The sequence below is a fragment of the Mauremys mutica genome, chromosome 3 (genome assembly GCF_020497125.1).
Source record: "Mauremys mutica isolate MM-2020 ecotype Southern chromosome 3, ASM2049712v1, whole genome shotgun sequence".
Classification (NCBI taxonomy): Eukaryota; Metazoa; Chordata; order Testudines; family Geoemydidae; genus Mauremys; species Mauremys mutica.
In genome coordinates, this window is record NC_059074.1 from 210,495,515 (window position 1) to 210,523,474 (window position 27,960).

At 49.8% G+C, this 27,960-nt stretch overlaps 1 protein-coding gene across 1 annotated transcript; it reads left to right on the top strand.

The window, feature by feature from the left end:
- The first annotated feature begins 1,228 nt into the window (after positions 1 to 1,228).
- MAL (mal, T cell differentiation protein) lies at positions 1,229 to 27,887 on the top strand. Its single transcript, XM_045010736.1, has 4 exons — positions 1,229 to 1,383; positions 20,355 to 20,522; positions 23,240 to 23,365; positions 26,158 to 27,887. Exons 1-4 carry the CDS (start codon positions 1,297 to 1,299, stop codon positions 26,230 to 26,232), a joined length of 456 nt encoding a protein of 151 aa, XP_044866671.1. The 5' UTR covers positions 1,229 to 1,296; the 3' UTR covers positions 26,233 to 27,887.
- The last annotated feature ends 73 nt before the right edge of the window (positions 27,888 to 27,960 follow it).

The window sequence follows — 27,960 nt, forward strand, 5'->3', positions numbered from 1 at the left end:
TGCTGGAGTAAAAGGTGGTCTACGTCTGCCCAGTGGAGCCAGAACTGGTACCTCACCCGTCTCTAGATTCTCAGATCTGAAGACCAGCAGGGACCATTGGATCACCTGGCCTGACCCCCCTGTATTGCATGGGCCAGAGAAGTCCCCCCACTGAGTCCCGCACCAAGTCTCTGCCCCATGGGTAGGCTAGGATGTGTCTATTAGAAAGACCAACAGTCCTGATTTAAATACGCCCATTGGTGGAGAACCCACCACCTCCCTTGATGACCTGTCACACCGGTCAGCGTCTCTCGCTGTTAAAACCAGGAGTGCTTCCTGGGCTCGTGGTGGCTATTTCAAACTCTCAGATGTTTCCACTGGGGATGAGGGCGTCCTGGATCCAGGGGTGGCTCCAGGCCCCAGCACGCTAAGCGCGTGCTTGGGGCAGCATGCCGCGGGGGGCGCTCTGCCGGTTGCCGGGAGGGCGGCAGGCGGCTCTGGTGGACCACCCGCATGCGTGCCTGCGGAGGGTTTGCTGGTCCTGCGGCTCCGGTGGACCCTCCGCAGGCACGCCTGCGGGAGGTCCATCGGCGCCACGGGACCAGTGACTGGCAGAGCGCCTCCTGCGGCATACAGCCCTGCTTGGGGCGGCGAAATGTCTAGAGTTGCCCCTGCCTGGATCCTCTCCTTTCCCAGTGTAGGATTGTTCCCAGCTCTGCCAAGCCATGGTCGCTTGCTAGGGAAACACTTGAGGAGTTTGCAGTTGCAGAGGGTGGTACTAAGTGGGGGTCTGGACTCTGCAGCGGGTGGGACCCTGGAAATCTCAGAAGTCTCATAGGAGCAGCTGTGGATGCAGTTCTGGAGCACTGGCCAAAAGCTAGGTCCAGGTCCATCATGGGTGTAAATCAGCATAGCTCCATTGATGTCAATGGAATGACACTGCTTTACCCCAGCTGAGGATCTGGGCCCCATCCTTTGAGTTCTAGCTCTGGCAGCAGTGTCTTGGCCAGCGGGTCTCTACTATTAACTCCATCTGGCCCAGGAGATCTAATGACGTGTATCCAATGACGCTACGGGAAAGCTAAAATATAACACTCTGCAGTCTCCTCCCAGGGCTTATAAACACAACAGGCAAATCTGTTAAATTATCTGGCCACACCTATGTTAGCTCCTTCCCTCTAGGCAGGCAGGTAGCATTCATCCATCTGATCAGTCAAGAGTTCACCTGTCTCAGGGAGGGAGGTGAGGCTGCATTTGAAAGCCCCTTCCAGTTGCAAGAACCAGTGTCTCTCAGGTGGTGCAGTTGAACGGACAAAAATGTCATCGGCAGCTGCTTCAGTCTCCTTGCCTACTGGCTTCTCCGTCCTGACGACATTTCCTGATCTCCTCTTTATCCCTGAATTTGTAAGTTTGGGCTTTCTTTTTTTAATTGAATTTTTAGAACCAGAGCAATGATTGTGAAGGTCCCCAGAGGCTTTGTGTTGCAGCTTTCTGAGTAAAGTACAGTGTTAAGCCATGTGCTGGTATGGTGCTGTGCACCTCTGGCTCACACCTTTGCACTGTGGCAGTGTACATTTTCCCCCCCCCCCCGCCCCCCAATGCTCACTGTGCTCCCTGCAGGATACAGCTGGGGGCATGAATTCTGGGGTGCAGTTGTGAGACCATCATAACTGGGGCAGTGGAGAAAAGAGTGGGGGCTTCATGGCTGAGATTTCCACAGCATTAATGGCAATTGGACAGCCAAATCTCCTAGGCAAATTTCATAACCTCAGCCTCTACCTGTGCCCAATTTCCTGACCAATGCGTTTGGATAAGTGTTGGCAGCACTGCAGAAGATAAAATATTAAAAAGGCTAAATGAAGCCTGTTGTCTGTGACGGCAATTCAGCTATTGATACATGCACAATACAAGCTTTCCGAGGGGCAGCCAAACTCTAACTCCGCTGCAAATTTGGAGGCCTTTTTAAATGAGAGAATTGACTGTGTATACATAATATGTGGAATGTTGTAAAAGTCTGGCTAAGTTTAGACTTTCCAATAAAGGGCTGGCATGAACCCTGGCAGACACAGCACTGCAAGATACAACACATATCGAAGGTGGCAAAAACAACTGTATGGCATTTTATGATGTTTGAGTAGTAGTATGAGATCATAGGATTAAAGACGGTATCAGATGAATAGTCACAAGGACAAAGAATTAGGCCTATTATGTAAACTGAATATTACAGTGGGAGAAAATGATACTGACTCTCCAGGTATTTAACAAACATTAAAGATGTAACTACGGCCGCCTGAACATTTTTCCATCTAACCTGTTTTTTGACAGAAAAGTGGAGCTTTGACAAAATGAAAACTTTTGCAGAGATTTGTTTTCCTCTAAAAACTTATAAAACAAAAAAACAAAATCTCAGATTATTTTTTTTCAGCCAATAACCAATAATTCAGATAAAAATTGTAAAATTACCTTTTTTTGTTTGTTGTTTGCAGTTTTTGGGCCAAAACTTTTCAGTTTTCCAGTGAAAAGCTGAAGTTTTCCCAGAAGGGGGGGAAAAATTCTGACCAGCTCTCAATGTGACCGGTGGACAAACGGGTTCCCAGGGTGAAAGACTGCTGGCCCCATTGGCTTCAGTGGGTCCAAGACTTTGCCTGAACAGGTTTAAGGGATTTGTTCAAGGTCTCACAGGGCAGAGGCTCCTTCCTCTCCCAATCTCCCCTGCCCTGCCCCCTGCTCTGTGCAGTTTTAAAACAACAGGAAACCAGGGGATAATGTTACATTGCTGGTAAAGCATTTGTTTGAAAAATGTAACTGAACAAGTAAAACTAGCATTTACATTGTGCTGTCTAAACAATGATAGCTCAGGATCATTAGGTCACATAGGGCCTGATCCTGCCCAATGCTTAAGATCAGATCAGTTTAGGTTCCTAATTCCCACTGAGATTAATGGGCGTTTGGGGTCTCAATACCTTTGGTCTCTTAGTGCCCCCTGTGAGTTACGCAGCACCCTTCGCTCCCAGTAAGGCCTTCAGGAGTGGGAGGGCTCGGTGCTTTTCAGGCCTGGTTCTACAAGACAAATGTCTCGGCACTGATGCTGCAACTGGCTCCCTCCAAGCAGCTTGGAGCCGTCTGCAGACTCGGGGCCCTAGTATCTCCTACCTCCCTGCACCTGGGTGGATGTCACGCTAGGAGAAGGAGGAGGGTGTCTGACCAACCTCAGGCTCCAAGGTCCAGGAGTGGGCCTGTGGTGGTGCCTCTGTGCCCCGTGGTAGAGTCCAGTCCCATCACGGGGTCAGTAAGCAGGGGTACCCGGGGGTGGGGAGGATGTTCTTCCCCCCGCCCCCCAGTGAGGAGGCGGCAGATGGAGATCTCCCCTGGCCTTATGTACCCACTCCCATGGCTGCCCCGAACCCTCCTCCCGCCCAGAAGCAATGGCGTCTCTCCTTCCCAGAGAGGGACACAACAGGTTTGTGGGGGCCTTTCTACAGCCCCCCTCCCATGCAGCAGCCTCTCCGAGGCCTCCCAATAGACTCCCTTTTGCTCCCGCAGTGACCCTAGCGCAGTCCTGTGAGAACTGGGTCCCCCCACCTTGGCAGCAGCCACCCGGAAGAGAGAGTGTAACCCACACACCTCCTGGGTGTGGTGTCTGTCCCATCGAGTGGCACCGAGACCACTTAGTGAGAGAGAGAGAATGAGTCTGCTCTACAGCCTTAGCTAACAGCCAGCTGGCTTTCAGCTCATGCGGCAGAGGCTCATGCATTAAGCTCCAGAGGTCCCAGGTTCGATCCTGCCCGACGATGACCAGGGTCTGTTGGCATTACACTAGCAGAGCCCCGAAGGGGGAAGGGTGTAAGTCAGGAGCTGTAGCAGCAGGACAGCGAGGAGCCACCCCAGTGACAGACATGGCCGACCACATCCATCAGCTAGGTCAGGTGTGTGGGCTCTGCACCTGGGTCTCGCTCTGCAGGGGCGCCCTTCTGACGGGAATGTGGCAGGAATGTGTCGCTCCTGTGTAGCCCAAAGCCTGGCTCTGGGAACGGAGCGCAACCTCCCTTCCCAGAAAGGATAAGCTGCAGGGAAAAACACCGCTCCCCCCAGGGTTTGAAATCTGCCCCCTGACTAGGGCAGGTACCCCGGCCCACTGCCCGTGAGGCCAAACAGTCGGACCACTGAACAGCTCAGAGGGTTTATTATGCCCACTTCTCTCCACCATTGAACAAACTGATAAGCCACCTGAGAACAGCCCTGGAGATAGTGAGAGTAAAGGAACTGCAGGTGGGGCCCAGCGCCCCTGAGATAACAGGCCGGGGCCTGCAGCTCCTGGGACCCAGAACAATTCCACCCAGTTGACAGAAGGCTGGGGAGTGTGATAGTGAACAAGGGCTGAGGAGGAGGGGACACGTGGATGGCGAGCTGGACAGGATGAGGAGGGGCCGTTCTCTTCTTACGATCCACCCAAAAATCTCTGAGGGGAGATCAGAAATCCAGCTCCCCTTTGCCAGCGACGTTCGTGCTGCCGCTGCTTTCGTGCAGCGCACATGTCCCACTAGCTGGGAGGAGGAGCTCTCATGGCACTTGTCCCTTTGGAAGATGATTGTTTAGGGAGGAGATGGATACGGACTGTGACTTCATTTGGTACCTGGCCAATTGATCCAACGTGCCAGCTAGAATATTGATGCATTTTGAGGACTTCGATAACTCAGACATAGGTTAGGGGTCTGTTCCAGGAGTGGGTGGGTGAGATTCTGTGGCCTGCATTGTGCAGGAGGTCAGACTAGATAACCATAATGGGTCTATGAATCTATGAATTGCAATTTAAACAGATCGAACCAGTTCTGTTCCTTGCTCCAGCATGGATTTGAGAACAGTTAGTTTTTCTCAATAGAACTCTTAAGCAAGAGGGTCACTTCTTCAGAGGGGTCCCACCGAGGAGGAAGGATTTGGCCAGGCAGACCTGTTCAGTTGGGGAACACCCAGCTGATGTGGGCAGGAGTGCAGAGTGCTATTCCCGGTGTTTGGCAGGACACAGGGCCAAATCCTTAGCTGCTGTAAATCAGTGTAATTCTAAAGACTTCATTGGACTGGCAGTGATTTACACCCACTGGGGATTTCTGGTCCACTTGTGACTCTGAGCATGGGATAAAGGAAGAGAAAACAGGCAGAGGAAATACAGTGTGTGCAGCACACTAAAAAACTGCTCTCAAAAACCTATCGCTGGACAAGAAGCAGGGTAAATGTTCTGTGTTATTGAAATGCACCTTGCTGCTTCGTACATACTGTTTGTTCAAAGCTTTAGCTCGAAAGCGATCTGTTCGATGAACACTCGCTCGCTGTTGGAAATAGAGCTGGCCAAAATGTTTCAAATTTTGAAATTCTAAAAATAAATGGGGAAACATTTCAGAAAGTGTTCACGAAATGTCCTCGTTATTTTGAGCAACCCTAATTCTAATGTGTTTAGACAGAGAATGAAAAGAAGCCAATGAAACCTGGTCATAGGGTGCTGATGCAAAGGTATGTAGCTGGCTGTGATTGTTGATGCGAAACATGAGATGAGTGTGAAGAATGAAATAGCTTGCAGTGGAGCTATTAAAAAACAAACAAAAAAACCTTGAACAAAAATAGTATGGCCCTATTCAGGGGGAGGCTAAATACTGTCACAGGCCCTGTGGCTAGATCATCCATGTATTTGGTGTAGCGAGCATGGGGCTGTCTGTGCCATGCTAACACGGGTGCAAAGCAGGAGCCGCTCCCCTGAGTCAGTGGGATTACACTGGTGTAAACTGGAGCAGAGGCAGACAGTGAGGGATCCAACAGACAGACAAAGCGACCAGCACCGCGTACATCTGTACCCCAGCTCGTCCCTCTGGCCCAGACTCTCTATTCACTCCTCCTCGTTGCTTGCAGCAGGTCAACAAACCCCAGGTTACACTGATATCTTTCCCCATCTGTAATCCTTGCCCCAGCTCCTCGGACCACCCCTCATACTCCTTGCTCCCCTTCCCCAGCCTCCCCGCACCTCCCCTCCCCAGCACAAGTTCCCTTCTGTCAGCAGCTGAGAAATGCAATCCAGTCACAGGCCCTGAGGCCCGAGGGGCTGTGGGGGTGGGAGCTGGCTGCTCCAGCCTCTGGGAGTAGGGGCTCCTGTCCCATGCGGTCTCCATGGTGCCCCCCACTGCTGTTTGAGGGGTGGGTCAGAGTCCCTCCCCCATCCTGCCAGCTCTGCATAAAATCTTGACCCCACTGACACCCATGACAGATTTCTCATTGGCCTCAGTAAAGCCAGGATGTCGCTCGTTGCCCCTGACTCCGGGGGGGAGAGACACTGGGGGGAGGGATTGCAGTCTCACATGGTGCCCAGCGCTTGTCAGGCCCTGTCCTCTCGCCTCCCAGGTCTGCCTGTTGCTGCTGCTATCCTTGGGGAAAGCCAGTGTCCAAATCCAGGCCCCAAATACTACTGGGCACTGGGTCTCCTTCCCCCTCATATACCCGGCCCCGTCTGCCTTTAGCCCCAGAGCCAGAGGGAAGGACTGCTCTTCCCTGCTATCCTGTCTGCCCCCCCTGCCCCATGGGAGAGGGGTCTCGCGCACGCCTGGGGAGCCCGACCTCCCAGAGCTGGAGGCCAGGGATTCAGCTAGGTGCTGGTTAAAGCAGATTGAAAACGTCCAGCCCTTCGCTCCTCAGCCCTGGAGATTTAACTGCTGTCAGTCCCCTGCCTGTGTCAGAATTAGTGACTGATTCCATCACTGCTGCAGCTGGGAACCCCAACGCCGCCCCTGACTTTCCACATCCTCCGCTCACCAGACATGCAGCCCCTTCCCTCTTGGGCTGATCCTGGTCAGCGCTCCTTTGGATACATCCCACGCCTCCAACCTGCTCATCTGCAGCACACTGGGCAGTTTCACCCACCTGGCCTCCACGGTATTACTACTTCCCTTCCCTTATTATTGCCACTGCAGGCTGTGCAGCCTAATCCTGCCCTGAAACCAGCCCAAACTTGATACTTTCGGTTACGTGCTGCCCTGAGTTTGTTTCCCTGTTTGCTAGAACTCAGTGAGCACAAAGTGCAAACTCTGGTGAACACAAACAGCTGCAGAAAGTTGCTGAATCCCTTGTGAACAGAATGCACCAGGGTTTGGAGCAGCAGGAAGGAAAATGTTTAAGCCAGTCTCCTGATTTGCAAGGGCCTGACTCCATCTCCTTTTGCATGGGTAGCGACTGCACAAGTGGAAAGGCAATGGAGAGACAGGCCCCCAAAGCTTCGGTAACACTGCAGGCGATAGCACTGGCTTGCAAGTTGTTAGCTATTCCTGTTCCTAGGCCTGTTAGCTGGAAGGTGTTCTCATGCCAACAATCAGATAATTGTAGATATCAATTGTGCTGAAAACTCCTATGGACATATTATCGCTCCGAGCTGTGTACTTAGGGGGAGTCATGCATTGGTAACAAAATTTTGATTAAAAGATAAGTTACCCAACACAATGTTAAAACTGAAATTGCCTTTCTTGAGTTGATATAGCAACTGCTTTTATCAGGGGAAAACATTGACATTTGAAGCATTTATGCAACTATTATTGTGGCAAAAGGTCCTGAGATGAGATAACATGATCAGGACATCTGGTTTTACTATTTGGGAAATTTGGTATGTACTGTGTTGACAACTAGTTTAACGATGGTTAGGGCTTGGCAGAACTTGATTTTTATTTTTTTTTTATCATTTCCGCAGATATCTATTTTTGAAGCATTCTCCCCCCCCCCCATTTACATCAATTAAAATTTTCATGGTTGCAGGAAGCTCTGGGGGTCAGACAATGGAGAGGTCAGATATTTAATGCCGATAGATGTTGAGCTTATACAAGTTAAAGCTTTATAACCATTAAAACACAAATTGGCAACATCCCATGTCCAAGAATACAAAGTAAATATCCCTAAATTAAACTCTGTTGTCAAGCAGCATTTTGCTTACTTTGCCCATCTGTACATTTTGATGATTATTGATGGAGATATTTTTGCTGGGGTGTTAGGGGAAACTTATGTTTACCGGCATTTAATGATAAAAATCTAACCCATCCAAGACTAATTCTAGTCAGATAGTCGATGTTCAGAGCTTTCCAGACAGCTGCACAAGCTGCAGTAGCAAGGCCATGCCGAGTATGTCTGCGTTTCAAGCTGGAGAGGTAATTTCCAGCTCGAGGAGACGTACCTGGGCCAGCTCTGATAGCGTGAGTGCTACACATCGAACGCAAGCTGCAGTGGTGTGAGCGGCAGCAGGGACTAACCACCCTAAGCATGCACCTGCCATTTTGGTTTCCTGCTGCTCGCGCTGTGGTGGCTGCCCTCCGCTTGCAGCGCACTAGTGATCAAAGTTAGCAGGGGCCCCTCAAGTCCCCCCCAGGTCGAAGCAGACACGCCTTGAGAGAAACCAGACTGGAATGTGCTGCAGGTTGGGTGTCTTCTCTGCTTGTTAACATCACTCTGCTGCAACCTGCCAAAGGAGGCTTTGCTCAGACGGTGGCCCCCCTCCTGCAAGTGGATCCATTTTGGCAGACCCACCCTTGTGCTCTCATTGCCCTCTGCCAAACTGGTCCTTCCAATGAGCTTTCTGGATCTGGCTGAGGACAGTTTTGTTTTTATTCTGGTGCTGGCACGAAGTCGGCTGCCCTGAGTTGTTAGATCCTGTGTGATCGCTGGAATTGCTGGGTTTTATTATCATTTTGGATTACTAAGTGAACACTTCCCCCGACCCCACACACAGGTTTTTTTGTAGCTACAGAAACACAACAAAGCTGTCAGGACACTCATCACACATGATGAGAGCGCTCCTAGAGGAAACATTTCTAGAGAAGGGTGTGGAGAAATTTAGCTGCATGACTGCTTGATTTGAAAGAGTATCATCAGGCCCCGTGACACTCCGAGGGCCAGACTCCTCAGGGTTTGCATAAATACTGTCATCTCCATCTGCGCGGTCCCACGCCCCTGAGCCTGGCGTTGGGCATTCTGTTTAACTACCCCCCATCTTCTTCCCAGCCCACCAAGCGCCGATCTGTGTGGCCAGTCAGCTATGCAGGAAAAGAAGGTGCAGCCGGAGTGGAAAAGTAGCAGACTCCAAAGGCAGAGAAGAGCAGCAAAAACCTCCTGAGCTGTTCTCACATTCTCCTTCCACCTCCTTGCTGCTGAGGTAGCAAAGTGAAATGTGAGAAGGATGGGGTTTTCTAAGGGAGTTAGGTGCCAGGAGTTTGGGCCTAACTCCCTTAGGCTCCTTTGGAATCTGCAACCTACATTCCCAGGAAGGATCAGAGATGTGGCTCGAGTAAGTTTCACTCTTCTGCCGGTGCCCAGAGGAGAGTTGGGTGGGGCAGGAGGAGCAAATGCAACCGGAAAAGAAGGATCCGAGGCAACAGTGGCTGAGACTAAACAGTAAAAGTCTCGCCTGAGCCCCGTGAGGCCTGGCTCACCCCAGGAGCTTGGGTTTCAGGCAGAAGAGGAAGGACAGTCTAGGGTTAGGGTGCTGGCCTGGGGCTCAGACAGGGTGACCAGATAGCAAGTGTGACAAATTGGGATGGGGGTAGGGGGTAATAGGAGCCTATATAAGACAAAGCCCTGAAAATAGGGACTGTCCCTATAAAATCGGACATCTGGTCACCCTAGGGTGACCAGACAGCAAGTGTGAAAAATCAGGACAGGGAGTGGGGGGTAATAGGAGCCTATATAAGAAAAAGACCCCAAAATCGGGACTGTCCCTATAAAATCGGGACATCTGGTCACCCTAGGTCACCCTAGGCTCAGACCTGGGTTCAATGCCCTGTTCTGCTACTGACTTGCTGTGTGACTTTAAGTGAGTCACTTAGGCAAGGGCTACCCTAGGGGATGGGGAGGGGGTGATGCCCCTGTTCCTACACACCTGCTCCAGCTAGCGCATGTGTACATAGCATGTAGCCTGGCCGGGCAGCAGCTGTGGACACATGGCTGAGCCCTGCTGAAAACAAACCCAGGAGGTGACCCTAACGGGGGTGTACCCAGCACAGCTCAGATGGGCTGGAAACACTTTCAGCTGCAGACAATGGCAGAGATGAACACCTGATTTGCTTTTGCTGCTTAGAGTAGCATCAAGGGAGCCCAAAGCTGGGCCCCGCCTGGCCCTCTGGCTGGGAGAGCAGTGACCATGAGGAGCAGCAATGGGCGTTTTGAACTCGGCTCTCTAGCCTTCAGCGGGGGAAGGAAGAGTTCCTGAGGAGGGGGGGAGCAGTGAAAGTGCAGGGGCAAAGCTGTTGAGCATAAGAATAGCGATTAGTGCTGGGTGTAGGGTGACCAGGTGTCCTGATTTTATAGGGACAGTCCTGATATTTGGGGCTTTTTCTTATATAGGCGCCTATTGCCCGCCCACCCGCCGTCCCGATTTTTTACACTTTCTAGCTGGTCACCCCGGCTGGGTGAAACTCTCCATATGAAACTACAGAGAAACAGGCAGCTTCAGTGGCCCTGAAACGTTTCACAGATTTGTGCTGAATTTGCCAAATTTGGTTTTGGGGCCCCCCAAAAAACAAATAAAATTTCCTCCCCAATCACCACGTCAGGTTTTTTTTTTTTAAACCAAAATATTTTGGTGTTTTGATTTAAAATGGCTTTGTTTCAAAAATGCTTTTAATAAAAAACGTTAATGCTTGAAATGGAACCAAAATTTGGGTTGAGCAAATTTTTTTTTTTTTTTTTAACTTTTCAAGTCACCAAAATTTTGTTTTCAGTTCAACCCAACTGAACCCCACCCCCTGCCCCCAATTTTTCAGACTTGCGGGTGAGCAGACAAATCCATTATTCACCCAGCTCTCGCAGTGATACATATTCCTGACTCCTTACGTTCTTGTAACGGGTCCCCAGAGGTCCCGGTCGCTGTGCCGGGTGCTGCGCACATACGGGAGGAGCCAGGATCCTCTCCCTGAGGAGTCTGCCATGGAGCTTCTGGCAAGATGTGACAAGTGAGTGTAGGGAACATGAGGAAGGGGAGGATCCCTGTTATCTAGGCAGGGAGCAGGCACAGCAAACCAGCCTGGGGAAGGTTTCTCACTCCAGCCTGTTGCCAAAACCTGTCGCCTATCGAGTGGAGTTAGATAGGCCGTGAGCGGGGGAAGGTTTGGGGTGGAGAGTAGCTGGGAGAGCGGCGGGGAAGAGTGAGGACAGGAGGTATTCGGGGAAGACTGGAGGTGAGACAAGATGTGGCCAGCATGACCCAGCTATCAGCCACTCCCACTAAATCCCACCAGGCAAGAGCAGCTGGCAGCGCAAGGCTAGGCCAGAGGTTACGCTGGGATCCATTTAATAAGGGGGTGAGGCTGGCTCCCCTTGGTCCCTGTGCCAGCCCTAGCACCAAGGCAGGGTCAGTTCCCCCATCCCCCTTCACTGTACTCTGCCCTTGGCCTCTGTACCCTGGATGGAGGGACGGGGATGAAGGGGACATGTGCTGGGGCACTGATGGGGGTGCGGGGGTCTGGCTATGGAGGGGGAGAGGAGGGTCAGGGCTCAGGGCATGGCCCGATGGGCAGGGAGAATTGGGAACTGGATGCAGGGGAGCAGGGATGTCAGGGGAACTCGACTGTGTAGGAGGCAGCTTGGAATGAAACCATTTAACCTGGGCATCTCCCACTGTTGGTTCATGGCTCAGTGCAGCTTATCCAGTGCTGGTGAGGCATGAATGGGAGGCGGCAGGAGAGAAAGGAACCTCTGAGGGGCTGTGTGCGCAGATCCTGTTTCCACTAGTGAAGTCAGTGCTCTGGGCCCAATGGGAAGTGGAGGGGATTCCTCAGCCAGGCTCTGGTGCAGTCTGAACCACCCAACTTTGCATCTCTTTCTGAAAGACACCCGCAAGGTCTGGGCCAGGGGAGGCTCCCTGGCTGTGTGACACAGGAGGTCTGGCAGACCCTGCTGGCCTTGGACTCTGTGATTCTATCTGCCTGTAGCCCAGGCACTGTTCTTAGCTACTGCCTAGGCTCCTGGCTCGCTTTTGTACCGCAGCCTCGGGAGCACCCACCGCTGTGTAACTCCCAGCAGCTAGTGACATGGTGCCAGCGCCTTTGAGAGGGGAGGGGAAAGACGCAAACAAGGCACGCTGGGACTGCGGCTGGGAAACCCGCCCTCCCCTGGGCTCAGTGCGTCCCTAGGGGAAGGTGAACTGGTTCTGGAGAACAAAGCGCAGGACTCCCAACCCCTTGTCTCTGTTTGCAAAGGAAGTGTTGGTTTTACAAGTGTATTTGCAGAACTGTAAAAACAGTCGTCAAGGAATGGCTACAAATCCCAAAGGGCCCTACTAGTAACAAAAGAGCAACAAAAGAAGTTTGCAACAGAATTGTTAACCCACAACATAGAAGGGACTTCCCCACTGAAGAGCTAGTTATTGGATGCAGCAAGGCGAGCTGACTGGCCAAAAAAGAAAACCCGTATTTCCAGGGCTTAGCCAGCAATCTAAGCAACAGTCCCATCTTGTGTTCCGTGCTGCATTTTGCTGGGCAGACAGCTAGTGGGACACTGGCAAAGTCTGATGCCTCAGCAAGAGCACACTAGAACTCTCTTCCTGAGCAAGCAGAGAAGGGAAATCGGATTCCAGAGGATGGAGCTAGAATTCGCTGACCAGTCCTCAGAAGCAGCAGCTAAAGGGCACACAGCTCTCTGGAATCCGGCACTGTAATGAGCAGAAGCTGGATTCTCTGTAGCATTTACAGCCATTGTCCAGGGCCGTGTTTTCAAAAGTGCTGATGGAGTCTGTGGGATTTGTGCTCCTAATTCCCTAAGGGGCTTGGAGAACACCCCAGCAATAATCACATACGGCCTGTTCCCTTGTACCTTATTCTACACACCGTTCAGGTGTGGGCTTTTTACCGAGCTGGTTCTAAACCGTAGTGTGGCTGCAGCTCCGCTACTCCCCTCCCCATACAGCTATCCTGGGCTAAGAACCTTTATACTGGAACAACTGTGCCCACACCAGGGGGTCGAACTGCTCTAACTACACTGGGATAGTTCAAGTGATACAACTTGTGTGTAGACAAGGCCTGAGGGGCTGTTCTGACTTCCCAGCAGTGAAAGTTATGGCCCTCCCATAACGAGGGGAGGGGAGATGTTCCCACACTAGCCCCTGATTATGTGTGTGTGTTTGGCTGGAGGGTGTCTGTGCAGTCTCCAGACTGGTATCTCTGACTCCAAGCGTCTCTAGCACTGAGACTAATTGCTGGAGCTCCCCTGGCGTGCTAGTGGCTTTGTCACTGGTTTGGGCAATGGAGGTGGCTGCTGTTCTCTGGCGGTTTCAGAAACCCTTTTAGATTCACTGCTGTGCTACCTTAGGGCTGGGGGAGTTAAAAGACCGGCGGCCGCACTCCGGAGCGGGTGGCTGCCTGAGGTTGTTATGGTGCTGAGCCAGGAACTGGGAGGGCAAGGCTGGCAGGGAACACACCTCACCGTCACGCACTGCTGGAACTGAACCAAACGGCATTCCTGGGTCAGCTCTGGGGAGTGGCTCCGCAGCGGCTGCATGTTGGCATGATGTCACGGCCTTCAGGGGAGCTGTTCTGATTTCCATCCACCCTGGGACCCAGGGGAGATTCTCTTCCAGGTCCTAGGCGTGCCTGGGAGGAGGCAGAGGACTGCGATGCCCCAAGAAAGGCGGCTCTGGTGGCACTTCTAGCTGAGAGCAGACATGCCTTTCCTCCTGGGACTTCTAGCCTAAGGCTGCAGGCTCCAGTGAGTCCGGTTCATACAGCCACCTTGGGGGGCTTGGCTGACCCAAAAGGCTGCACCTTTAGCCATGGTCCATCAGCACAGATGAGCCCCTGACAGCTTCGAGCTATGTGGAAAAACCCAGGCAAAGGCAGCTTTGACTCAGATGGGGGAAGATGATACCACATCAGCATAATGGGGCTGCCCCCGGGGGAGGCCACATTCCTCTGCCCGCTGTCTGTTTACAATCCTAACGCAGCCTTTCTTTTACTGATCACTGCAGCTAGCTCCAGCCAGGTTGGAAAAGCTGCCTGCCTGGGGAGCCAGGTGGATGGCCTATTGCCTCTATATAAATCCATGGTACACCCACATCTTGAATACTGAGTGCAGATGTGGTTGCCCCATCTCAAAATAGATATATTGGATTTGGAAAAAGTACAGAGAAGGGCAACAAAAATGATTAGGGATATGGAACAGCTTCCGTATGAGGAGAGATTAGTAAGACTGGGACTTTTCGGCTTGGAAAAGAGATGACTAAGGGGAGATATGATGGAGATCTATAAAATCATGATTGGTGTGGAGAAAGTAAATAAGGAAGTGTTCTTTACTCCTTCTCACAACACAAGGACTAGGGGTCACCAAATGAAATGAATAGGCAACAGTTTTAAAACAAACAGAAGGAAGTATTTCTTCACACGGTGCACAGTCAACCTGTGGAACTCCTTGCCAGAGGATGTTGTGAAGCTCAAGGCTATAACAGAGTTAAAAAAAGAACTAGATAAATTCATGGAGGATAGATCCATCAATGGCTATTAGCCAGGGTGGGCAGGGAGGTGTCCCAAGCCTCTGTTTGCCAGAAGCTGGGAATGGGCAACAGGGGATGGATCACTTGATGATTCCCTGTTCTGTTCATTCCGTCTGGGGCACCTGGCATTGGCCACTGTCAGAAGACAGGATACTGGGCTAAATGGACCTTTAGTCTGACCCAGTGTGGCCGTTCTCCAGTTTTACTGGAGGCCACATCTCTGGAGCTCTGGATTCCAAGCTCATGAAGTGCTGTGTGCTTGGGGCACATGGGCAGCATGGGGTTTTGTTAGTTACAAAATGCTGCAACATGACAGACACACTCAGGTGTTCCCAGTGTGCCGCTCTCTGTGTTACCCTCGCAATTCGTGAGTAAATGTGGGGAGGTTCTGCCGAGAGCTGCCTGATTTCACACCTCTGTTTCAGACTCCAAGTAGTGTCATCTAGGAAGGGAACCATTAAACTGCCTTGGACGCTGATGATTTGTAGTGCCTAGGAACGCAACCGTGACCCAGGACCCATTGTGTTAGGGGCTGTACAAACGCAGAACCTCAGACTGCTCAAATGGGACGACCTCACCACCCTGTCTTTTTTCATAGGCCTGATCCTGCTCTCAGATCCACCAGGGCACAAGGATCTTGCCTTGTGGATCAGCTTGCTGGACTAGGCCATGCTCAGGTCAATGTTATCCATGCAAGGTGAAAGAAAATCACCACATCCCTGCACCTGTTCTGTTCAAACCCTTTTTCAGGATGGTAATTTAATTGTTTGCCAAGTTCTGTTGCTGAGCTGCTCTGTGTGGCAGGCGGTCTCTGCAGATTGGAATTATTCCAGTACATTAGTGCCCGGAGCCTCAGCCGGCACTGGGGCCCCATCGCGCACCCCTGCCGCCGAAGTGCCACTGAAGAAGAAAGTGGCGCCGTGGAGCTGCCGCCGAAGAGCCGCCGATCACGATTGCGGCTTTTTTTTTTTTTTTCCCTGCTGCTTGGGGCGGCAAAAATCCTGGAGCCAGCCCTGGCGCTAGGTGCTGCACAGGCAGAAGGTTGAGGGACAGGCCCTGCCCCAATGAGCTCACAGACCCAACAGACAGGGAGGGGAAACAGAAGTGACTTGCCCGGGTCACACAGCAGCATACAGCCACATCCCCGCAGTCAGCGGTGGGGAGAGACATCCCCCTCAGCGGGGAGGCAGTATCGACCAGTGGAGAGAGCACTGGACTGCGACTCAGTAGACCATGGCTCCGTTCAAATCTCTGCTGCTGGGTGACTTGGGGCAAGTCAATTCACTGCCCTGTGCCTCCATTTCCTCATCTATAAAATGGGGGCAGTGATACTGGCCTTTGTACAGTGCTGTGAGATCTCTGGCTGAGAAGAGTGGGGGTAGCGAGGGGTTAATTTAAGCCCCTGAGCACTAAAAGCAAAATCCCTAGGATCTGAGGTGAAGGTTCCCGTACTCTGTACAGGCCAGTCACTAGGCCTTCCTGAGAGCAGCATGTGGGCAGTCAGGGCTCAGGCCTTAAGCGCGCTCTTCACATAAATGCGAGAGAAGTTTCCCACGTCCTCTCAAATGCGTCGTGCTAACAGTGTTATTGATGGCAGACTTGGAAAGGGTCAGGCTGGTTAGACCCCCCCCACCCCCCCGAGGTCTGGATGTGAGAGAGCCTGGCTGCGTCGTATTCCCAGCTTGTCCAGAACAGAACGTTCTCAAACCTTCAGGGGTAAAAATCAACACCCCCCCCCCCCAAAACTCCTGCCTCCCCCAAGAGTCCCTCTGCTCCAGCTTGCCAGGCCATGAGAGCTCAGCACTGGGCCGGAGGGGCTGCATTCTTTTCTTTTGTTTGCTTATATCAATGTCAAGCTAAAAAATGGAGTGGGAACTCGGGAACAGAAACGTGTGTGAGGGAGGGAGGTGAGCAAGGCACTTAGCAGCCGGCTTTCATGACCTCTCAAATCAGACATTTTTACAACAGGTGAAGTGGGTGAGGCTTGATTTGTGAGGCCGAGAGAGGAGAAGCGACATACCCAGCCAGCAGCCACTCTGCCATTGCTAATGGCTGCTAATGGTGCTAAGAGATGTTGGAACAGCTGTCTGAAGTGTTTGACAACAGTACCTGAGGCTCTGGGCTCATTAGCCTTTCCTGTACTTGACAGATAATTGGAGGGGCCATTCATCAGGCTGTCCTGCTCTTTGCTTTGACAGAGTAAACTAGGTCCCTCTCTCCCGGTGTGTGGGCTCATGTTACCTACTTACCGTGGCGAAGAATTTCAGAAAACGATACGTGGAACAGGTTTTTTAACCTCGCATTCCACACTGCGCTGGGTTTCAACCGAGCACCTCCCAGTTCTTGGGGATGTCCACAGCCCCTCGCTGCCAGTGAGTCGTGGATCATCTGCAGATTCCAGCAACTGACCAAGCAAATTCAGACTCTATTTGTGCCACTGTGTTGTGATTGCCTCCTGGCTTGTCGTTAGACCTACTAATAAACGTGTATATTCTAAGTTCATGAAAGGGGCATGCAGCTGTTAATCTCCAGGGGTGATATGGAAGAGTAAAAATACTTCCACATAGTGCTTAGTGTGGCTCTTGCATCAATAGGCTTTGAAGATCGTCACTAAGTTGGGTGATGACCAGAAAATGTTTCCTCTGGGGTTTGCAGAAGACCTCATTCATGTGATCAATCCAGCGTGTGTGTTTCTGCACTTATACAATGCTCCCATCCAGTGGGTTCTCTCAATGTGTCAAACTACTGGGCCTTTTGAGACTAGCCAAACAAATGTGTTCCCTTCCCAGGATAAAGCTGGGATGAAATAAAGGCATCTCAGAACATCTTCCTACAGCGTGCAGCAATAGAGGATTTCTGAATGTTGTGATGCTGCGGGGGAAATATCTTCTCTACTTTCAAAATGTTCTTAAGTGATGTAAAATATAAGTGTTGTGATTTTGCCAGGGTAAGTTGGTGTCTGAAATCAGAATCAGCCAAACCTCAGCACAAAATGGTAACTTGGGTTATGTCTACACTGCAGCATGGAGAGGCTCCAGCCAATTCCCCGCAGCTCCCTAGCCTAGGACCCCAGAGCTGTTCTGCTCTGCCCTGCTCAGAAGCCTGACCAGTATAAATTAATTACCCAATCCACCCCTCCCTCAACGTGGAGAGGACATTTAGCCTTTGTAATCTGATCTGAGAATTCCCAAGCACTTCAAGCAAAACACACTGGTTTGGGTAAAATATAAAACAGGTTTATTAACTACAGACAGGTTTTAAGTGATTATAAGTGGTTGGCATAAAAGGACAGAGGTGGCTACCAAAGACCATAAAAATAAGCACAGTATTTAGATCAAGCAATGTTCTCACCCCATGGGATGTTACAGTCCTTACTGCACAGGCTTCCCCCTGAGCCTGGACCAGTCTCCTCAGATGACCTTTGTCGTCTTGGCATCCCGGCTGTGTCCAGTGTAGGTGGGGGAGGAGAAAGGTGAAAACGTGATGCTACTGTCCCTTGTTTTACACCCTTGGTCCATGGGCCTGGCAGACGCTAGTCAGGCACGTCCTGGTGGGCTTTGCTGAGTCCCCATGTCCCAGTGACTGAGCAGTCCCCATTGTGTGGTGCTCGCGTGGCTGAGTCACAAGGTCGATTAATGGGCGGTCAACACCCCCCTGGGCAGGGATCCTTTGTGTGTCACTAGCAAACTTGCAGCATATTTCACTAACAACCATACAGCACAATCTAATAACTTTATACACACTAACGATATATATATTTGGACAGATCAACGGGTTTCAGCAGATCACGACCTTTCATATACCTTACAGGGCATGCCATGTATGTAATATCATGACATATGTGGGGGCTACAGTGTGTCATTCTGAGGTACGGTGTGTGACACTTACTCCACTTTCAAAGTGGAGTGAAGAATACGTATTAACTGGCCAGGTAGTACACGTTAAAGAATTGTATGGTGTGTGTGACGGCCACGTTGGATGTGTCTACGCTGCAGTTAGACACCTGCAGCTGGCACATTCGCCCGCTGGCTTGGGCTCAGGCTGTGGGGCGGTTTAGCTGCAGTGCAGCATGCAGTGTTGTTGTAGCCATACTGGTCCCAGACAAGCTTGCTCACCAACAGAAGTTGGTCCGATAAAAGGTCTCATCTCCCCCACCTTGTTTCTCTAATTGCCGTATAGACAGCCAGGCTCAGCTTGGCGCCTGGGACCCACCCCATCATAGGGTCCCAGAGCTCAGGCTACACCGCAATTAAACAGCTCCTTGGCCGGAGTCAGCTGGCACAGGCCAGCACCGAGTGTCTAACTGCAGTGTAGACACTCTTCAGTGCACACAGACTAAAGTTAGTGCACAGTAAATCCTTGTGTAGATAAGCCCGTCTGAGCTGTATTAGCAGGAGTGTTGTAAGCAAGACACGAGAAGTGATTCTTCCGCTCTGCTCTGCGCTGATTAGGCCTCAGCTGGAGTATTGTGTCCAGTTCTGGGCGCCACATTTCAGGAAAGATGTGGACAAACTGGAGAAAGTCCAGAGAAAGGCAACAAAAATGATTAAAGGTCTAGAAAACATGATCTACGAGGGAAGATTTAAAAAATTGGATTTGTTTAGTCTGGAGATGAGAAGACTGAGAGGGGATGTGATAACAGTTTTCAAGTACTTAAAAGGAGGAGGGAGAAAAATTGTTCTCTTTAATTTCTGAGGACAGGACAAGAAGCAATGGGCTTAAATTGCAGCAAGGGCAGTTTAGGTTGGACATTAGGAAAAGCTTCCTAAGTGTCGGAGTGGTTAAGCACTGGAATAAATTGCCCAGGGAAAAGTTGTGGACTCTCCATCACTGGGGATTTTTAAGAGCAGGTTGGACAAACCCCTGTCAGGGATGGTCTAGATAATACTTAGTCCTGCCACGAGTGCAGGGGACTGGACTAGATGACCTCTTGAGGTCCCTTCCAGTTCTATGGCTCTATAGGAGCCACATTGTTAAAGCAGGAGAGCCAGAAGCCTATGTAAAGCTGTGTCTATTGTTGTGCACACCAATGGCAGCGGCACAGCTAGCCAGAAAAACAGTACCAATATCACAGGAAGGGGCAAAAACTTTGCATTTGTTGAAATGTAAATAAGTAAACAAACAAAATGTTGAGCTCAGTTGCTGGTCAACAACCTCCCAAGATGCAGACACAATTTTTCATTAGATTTTCCATTAACAAAATAAATTCCAATTTTCAACAACAAACGTCATTAAAAATGGAAAATTAAGAAAACTTTGGTCAGCTGTAGCAGGTGGGTTGTGCAAAATTTCTGTAATATTACGTCTGAGTGTTGGACTCCATGGAGGAAACACTTCCCTTCATAAGTGTTTTGTTTTGGGGCTATTAAATACAGGCTTATGCCGTTCGACTTAAGTTGAACGGCACATACGACGCTTCTAGATTGACACCCTGAATTAACTAATGACTATAGGTTTTGAGTTTACAATGCTCGTCCCACAAGTTGCAGTTCCGAGTTACAACGTTCCAACTTACGATGCAATTGTAAGGAAGCAATTGTGTTGTAAGTCTGAGGACTGCCTGTATTCATGTATGAGATGGCGACCGCCGCCCCCCCCCCCATATGACAATAAATTGCAGAGCTAGATGATTGATGCCTTGTGAATTGCCTGAGAAGAAGGGAAATCTAGGTGTAGAACTGCCGTAGTTTATTAAGGCAGGGTTTGTTAAATTAATATCCTTATTAGTTTCTTGGGGAAAGAAGGCAATTTTGATGTACAGCTTTCAGGTTGAGACCAATGGACTTATCATGTCTTTTGAGATCATAACATGACACATGATGATGGAAGATACGAAACCTGAATTATTCTGTTCTCTCTCCCTTTCACTTATTCCTTGTAGGTGTTTGGAGGCCTTGTCTGGATTCTGGTGGCCTCAACCAGGGTAATTTTTGAGATAGTGCAAGGCTGGGTTATGTTTGTCTCCGTGTTCTGCTTCACATTCTCAACTCTTCTCATGTGCCTCTATTTCTGCGGCGCTCATGGTGGAAAATCTTCTTGGATCGCAGTGGTAAGTTGATCCTCTCTTTGTATAGCTCACTGACACATGCAATCTGAGCACTGTGGCCCTGATCCAGCCAACACATAGGCATGTACTTGAATCAGTGGGACTATTCACCGGTGTCGAGAGAAGTTAAGCATGTGTGTTGGCAGACTGGGTTTATATGCCTTTCACTGTGCCATTGCAGGATTATCAAAAGCTGCTATCTATCAGGCCCTGAATGCAGAATAAGGAGCCTCCATTGCTGCTGGCTCAGGAAGCCCAGCAGTTGTGCATGTTGCACCTGTTCTGATGAGCAATTAGCAAAGCTGTGTTTTGCATTTCACTATATTCCCCAGGAAGGGACTGTAGTCCACACCCCTCCTGATGTACCTCCCTTCCCTCTTCTCCTCCAAAGCCCTTTCTTTCCGGGGAGCCTTCTGCCCCCTCTGAGATGTCAGCCATTGAAAACTATAGTGCCACATGCAGGGAAAGGATGTTCTTATGGACTAGATGTTACCACAGGACTTGGAAGATCAGAGTTACAGCTGGTTGGGAATTTTCTGTCCATTATTTTCACAAGCAATAGTTTCTGTAAAATTAAAATTTTCCACAAGATAATTTTGAATTTGCTGAAACTTTTCAATTTTCTGCCAGGAAAATCAGAACAAAATATTTTGCTTTGGGTCGATTCACCATTAAACTGCATTTCCCAATGGTGACACCATTGCCCTGTGGGAACTATAATTCAAACTGCTCATGTCCCCAGGATTTCCTTGGCCAGACTACACCTCCCATGGTGCAACACAGGTTCTCCTCTGACAGGCCACATGGCTCACCAAGTGAGACACATGAGTTCAAGTGCATCATGGAAGATGAGGCATGGCTGGGGAACTCAGACCATTGGGGAGAATGGAGGCCTGAGATGCCCAAACCAGGGCCGGCTCCAGACCCCAGCGCACCAAGCGCACGCTTGGGGCGGCATTTTGCCGGGAGGGCGGCAGGCGGCTTTGGCGGACCCTCTGCAGTCATGCCTGCGGGAGGTCCACCGGAGCCGCGGGACGAGCGGACCCTCCGCAGGCACGTCTGCAGGAGGTCCCCTGGAGCCACGGGACCGGCGACTGCCAGAGCGCGCCCCGTGGCGCGCCACCCTGCTTGGGGCGGCGGAATTCCTAGAGCCGCCCCTGGCCCAAACTACAACTCCCGTGAGGCAATACAGTTTAATGTTGCACTGACTGAAAGTGAAATGTTTAGGGGTCAGTTCAACAAACTGAAATGGAACTTTTCACTGTTTCCAAAATGAAATGTTTTGAAAACTTGTTCTGGGGAAAATTTCAATATTTCATCTTTGTCCCAGTTCAGCGGGGGAGAAGGGGAGTTGAAATATCAGAACTTCCCATGGGATGGCAATTCCGATTAGTGCTCTGCTCTGACCTGAGTTCTATTCCTGGGTCTGCTACAGACTCCCTGAATGACCTCAGGCAAATCTCTTTGCCTCAGTCTCCCCATCTGTTTACACAGGGAACTTCCCTCCCTCTCAGGGGTGTTGTGAGGGGCTCAGACACAACGGTTCAGGAGTGGCCTAGAAAATCTAATAATCCCAAGTTTCCCTCCCTCCTCACTGGAACATTCCTCCAGTGGCTTGGGGGGTGGGACGAAGAGGTCCTCCATGATGGCGAGCTGAGCAGGGTGGAGCCAGTCTCCTCAGGAGTCGTTGGTGGAAGAAGACAAGATGGCGCCTGGGCTCTGGAGAGTATTGTGGACCAGACGGCACATCGAGAGCAGAGCAGCAGGCCCTGCCCCTCCCGCCATAGCCCTGTACTGACAGGCCATGCCCTCCTGGGTCTCTGGCACACAGAGCAGCATATTAGCCAGGCCCTTGTACCATTCAAGACAGTGCCAGGGTGCGGATATAACTGCTCTGCTCCTGCTTGGGGTCACTGGGCCTTCGCTCCATCCTCATCCTCTCTTCCTTTCTAACAAGCCTAGCTCATTACGTACAGGAACTCGCTCCCAAGCCCAAGGCTACACTTCACCTTCCAGTCAAGTCTCACCTCCACAGGGCTAGGTTGTCTCTGCCCCCCCTCCCCATGATGCCCTGCTCAGCTGATGACTCCAGCTGTGGGATGGGCAGCGCGGACGCTGGCCTGATAAGCTTCACTGCAAGCCAGGGAGGAGGTAGAGAAGGGCGGGGAGTTTGGAGAGCCCTGGCTCCTTTGGTGCCGCCAAAGCCCCAGGCCGCTGCCGAGTATTCCAGTCAGGCCCTGTGGGTCATAAAGCTGGCCCTGGAGAACAGCCTCCATATACCACAACCTTGTGAAAATTGGGGATTTTGCCTTCAGTCCCCCTGTCTGCTCTTACTTATTGTTTGCATTTCTGTAGCACCTAGGAGTCCTAGTCACAGGCCAGGCCCAGATGCAAAGACCCAGATCCTCAAAAGTATCCAGGCACCTAACTCCCTTGGGAGTGGCCAATTGGGAGTTAGGCACCTAAATATCTTTGAGGATCTGGGTCACAATGCAGCTCCTCTCTGCCAAAATCCATTTGCCAAACTGCCAGACTTGGACAGAATCCCATTTGCACAAACCATTTTGGCCTGAGGCTCAAATTAAATGAACTAGCTGTATATAGCCCAAAGTGCTTTTGTCGCTCTGCCAGGAAAGCGTGTGTGTGTTTTTTAGAGTACCTTCTGTCTCTGACTTTAGTGGTATTCTTGGAAGCGATTGTTAATTATTATTGTTTTCTAGGATGCTTTCTATCATTCAATGGCTGCTCTGTTTTACCTGAGTGCTGCTGTTTTACAAGCCTATGCCACCATCTGGGTCCGTGACTCGGCCACGTTTAAAACTTACCAGGAAGACATTGCAGCAGTGGTATGTGTGTTATGCTTATAAAAAGCACATGGGATCTTTTCAGGGGAAAAGGCAATATGCCACGTTTATTGAAAATATAACAGCATATGCATTCGTTCTCTCACTCACACATGCGCGCGTGTCCTGAAGATGGTCTTAATAGTTACCAGTCTGTCATAGCTTGAGTCAATCAAATGGCCAGTTACAGGGGCAGCAGGTTTGTATAATGTTTGGTGGTGCCCAGAACAGGTCCAGGTCCCCTCTTTTCTCCCCCCCCCCCCCGCCTTGTAAGCCAATATACAGTAACTCCTCACGTAAAGTCGTCCCGGTGAATGTTGTGGTGGTGTTACATTGCTAATCAATTAGAGCAGTGGCTCAAACTTTTTTTTTCCATGGACCACTTGAAAATTGTTGAGGGTCTCGATGGAAAGATTAAGTGATCCAAATGTCGTTTGTCCCGTTAGCGAACTATTGTAAAGCGCTTTGGATAAAAGCGCTGTATAAAAAAATACTAATTAACATGTTTTTGTTCCACAAATAAAAGCCCACAACTCATATTTTAATATCAGTAGTCTTAACCTTTCTAATGCAATGGGTGTGCCCACTCTCCCCACCGCGGCAGCCCCCAAACTGGGACTGGGAAGGAGGGGGGTTCTCTCCCCCACCACAGCAGACCCAGAGCTCGGGCTGGGAAGGAGGGGTGGTCTCTCCTCTGCCACGGCAGCCACAGAGCTGAAGCTGAGAAGGAAGGGGGTCTCCCCCCAGCACCTGCAGCCCTGGAGCCTCTTTCTTTGGCCACCGTAGCCCTGCATGTCCCAAATTCCCCCCATTCCCTCTTCTCACACTAGGACCATGGAGCTGCAGGGAAGAGGCAGGGACACTCTGCTCCGGGGCCCCAGGGGGACGTGCAGGGGCAGCACGTCGGGTCCAGGGGACGTTGGAGGAGGCACAGGGGGGTGGCAGGTGAGGTCAGGGGAGAGACCTGGCCCCAAACATTGGTGGTGCTGGGCCCCCAGGGGAGGGATAGCTCAGTGGTTTGAGCATTGGCCTGCTAAACCCAGGGTTGTGAGTTCAATCCTTGAGGGGGCCACTTAGGGATCTAGGGCAAAAATTGGTCCTGCTAGTGAAGGCAGGGGGCTGGACTCGATGACCTTTCGAGGTCCCTTCCAGTTCTAGGAGATTGGTATATCTCCAATTATTACGAATATTGCTGGAGCCCGGGCACCACAGGCCCATATAACTCACCACCCCTGGCCAGTTAGATTGGGCACAAGTGAGGAGCTGGGCTCTGTCGGTCACGATCTGATGCTCTGAGGTTTTGCAGGACTGAACTGAGAGTTCTATGGCAAAACACCCCAGCTTTATACTTGTCAATTCCCACTTTAGTCTATGGCTTTTCATTGTCATTCTGTGATCGTTAGTCCTTATGTAGGGTTAATCTTGAGGTTTTCCGCTGTTATCTCTTTTGTTGTCTCACTTGGGGGGGTGGGGTGGGGTGTTTGCCTCACCTCTGAGGTTGTCAATGCTGCTAACTCATTTAGCATCGGATACAATAGATGTTTTTTGATGTTTCCAAGTCTCTCACTTTTTCTTGACCACCTGGACATTTGTGATGGGCTTTTTACTTATTTTTAACTATGCACACATTCCTCACTCACCCCAAACAATTGTACAGAGACTTTCAAACAGGATAACATTTTGGAAAGGATTATATGGTTACTAAAGGGATTACAAAAGAACCTTACACAACTGAGTTTGCAGTGCATACAAGAAGCAAGACCTTATTTCAAATACTGTAATGAAATCATATCCTAAAACAAAAGGTGACCCTAATCAGCCATAAGGACTATTCTAGTCTATTCCTGCCTTGAAATTAAAAATGGTGGCTGGCAGGGAATATTAAATCATAATTATAAAATACATCAATACATACTACATTCTAAATCAAAACATTTATTAAAATAGGATTTTCCTACTACAAGCGTCAAATAGCTTTCACAGTGGAGGGGCGAACAAAATGTACCGGGAGTAAAAGCTGAATGGCCTGGGAGACAACCTAAGGCCCAGCACTTTCATGAGGGGGAAGGGGGAGAACCCTTCTCTCTCTTGCTGTAATAATGAGCAGGTTAATCATCCCCATCTATCAGACTCCAAAAGACACTGGGATCTGGGCCATTCATATCCCGTGCAGTAGCCCAGCGTTTCCTCACATGCCCACTGTTTTTAACATCTTTCTAATATAGTATTACTGAGTGCTGTGCTCTGTGGCCATCGTCCCTAAGCCCGGCCGGGGCTTCGTCCCCGCTGAGCACAGTAGAAGCCAGTGAAGATTTTTACTCGAGGCAGCTTCTCTTCTACCTGCAAAGACTCTGGGGAACATGGTGACCATCTTAACTAAGGGCCAGCTGTGGCTTTAGCCCCATTGAAAGAAATGGCAGATGGCAGCCATTTGAGAGAGGGTAAAAGTGTGTGAGACACCACCAGAGATTGAGATGCTCACAAATAGTATTGTGAGGATCAGGGAAACTGATTCAAAAGCACCAAAGTGACTCAAGAACTTAAGCCCGGTTTTCAAAAGTGACTTCTGCACTTCAGAGCCTAAGAGACTTTCAGTGACACTTGGATTCTAAATCACTTTGGTGACTTTGAAAATCTTTCCCTTAGCAACTCTGGAATGGAGTCACTGCTTTTGGGCTCCAAGTACTGTATTGGTTAAAATAAGTACTGCTGAATGGGCAAATTTAAATATCCAATCAACAAACAATACCCTTTAGCATTAACTGTGCCTGACTCCAGCTTTGTTTCCATTGTAGGTATTTGCATTTTTAGCCACCTTGACGTACGTGATCCATAAAGGGTTCTCTCTGCTGAGATGGAAATCATCATAAAACCTCCAGAGCTTCTTCCCCTAAGCCTTAAGGAATCCATCTTGAGCAACCTTCCCAGTTACGATCCAAGCATACGTCGTCACACGATTGCTCGTCTTACACCGGAATACTTTGATGTACAGACTACTATACACTGCTTTGTACTTGGTACCATGACAACGAAGAAAAACATCCACCTGGAGAGATCTATTTTTCAGCAAAATGGTTTCTTTTTGGTGTCTTCTAAGTCAGACACGGTTTTGTTGTAGGGAACTGGGAACCCGCTTTACTTCTCTCTGTTTTGTCCAATCTCCCTGGGCCTGGGCCAGCTGTTGGAATGAATCAAGGGCATCTCTCAACCCCCTGCCAGTGAAGGAGCCTCGGGCTGTGGTGGAACTTTGGTCTCAACAGTTTAGCCTCCTGAGACTGAAATGTTTTAGTCTAAATCAAGTCTTTGGGCTTAATATCGGGGTGTCTGGGTGAAAATGAATTGGCCTGTGAAATTCAGGGAGGTCAGACTAGATGCTCTAATGGTCTCTTCTAGCCTCAAACTCTATGAAACTTTCCACGGAAAGCCTCCTAGCTGAGTACCTTGATTCATTCCTGGGCTCTACAGATAACGCCATCATTCACCACTGGCCCATCTCTTTGCTTTCCTCTCTCTTTCTGGTCACTTCCTTGGGGATTGTTTAATTTTACATAAACCACATGCAGAGTAGCTCAAATGGGCCCCGATCCAGCATTCAGCTCCATGCAGAGCTCTACTGACTTCATGGGGGCTCTGCGAAGCCACAGGCATCTGCTTGCAGGATCGGGGCCATATTCTGTAGCAGCTGTCAAAGAAAGTCAATAGTGTCTGTTGGTTCTTTAGGCAAGACAGCCAGAAAAGCGAGTGACATGTTCTGTCACTTTCTCAACACTGGGAGTGAGTGTGGAAAAGAAGCAGATACATGAATTAGTAAAATTCACCATGTTGAACAGAATAATTCAAGCTGCGTCAGCATTTTTAAGATCACAAATATGTATACGTGCTGCTCTGACACACTGATGCCAGTAGGCCAATTGCCACTGACTTCAATGGAAGCAGGAACAGAGTCTAACGACTCAGAATCCTGACACTCCGATAGATACAGGCCACATTTTCAAACTTAGCTGCCTAATGTTAGACACCTGAAGCTGTATTTGGGTGCGTAATTTTAGGCACCTGAACTTTAACCAAAATATTTTCTCTTCTTGATCCAGACAGCAACAGACCCAGTACAAAATCTCCTGGCACATAGAAACACAGCTCTGAGATTTATTCATTGTAAAGTTTTTCCTTAACATCTGTTGTAACAGAATAATATTTCAGGTAGTCACTGTAAACGTTCTCTTCGCTTTGCAATGAGAAACAGGAACAACTATTCTGCTTCCCTGGGGAGCAATGTGAATTTTTGCAAACTTTAAGGATATTTTTGAGTTAAGAGAGCAAATTATACATCCCAAGAATTACTGTTGTCTTAATCAGATGAGGGAAGATTATTTAGATGGTGTGCTGTGTAGTCTGTAGGCTAACTTTAAAATAATGATCACCGCAATAGGGATAATAAACTATTCTCAAACAAATTGTTTGGTTTGTTCATTAGGAAGAATTCACAAAGAAAATCCTTTGAAATTTACAAATACTGCATAGCTAATAAACAAAAAAAAAAGTTTGCCATGGCTTTTCCAAAAATGTTTGTGTCGTCTTTTCATAACCCCTGCAGAGAA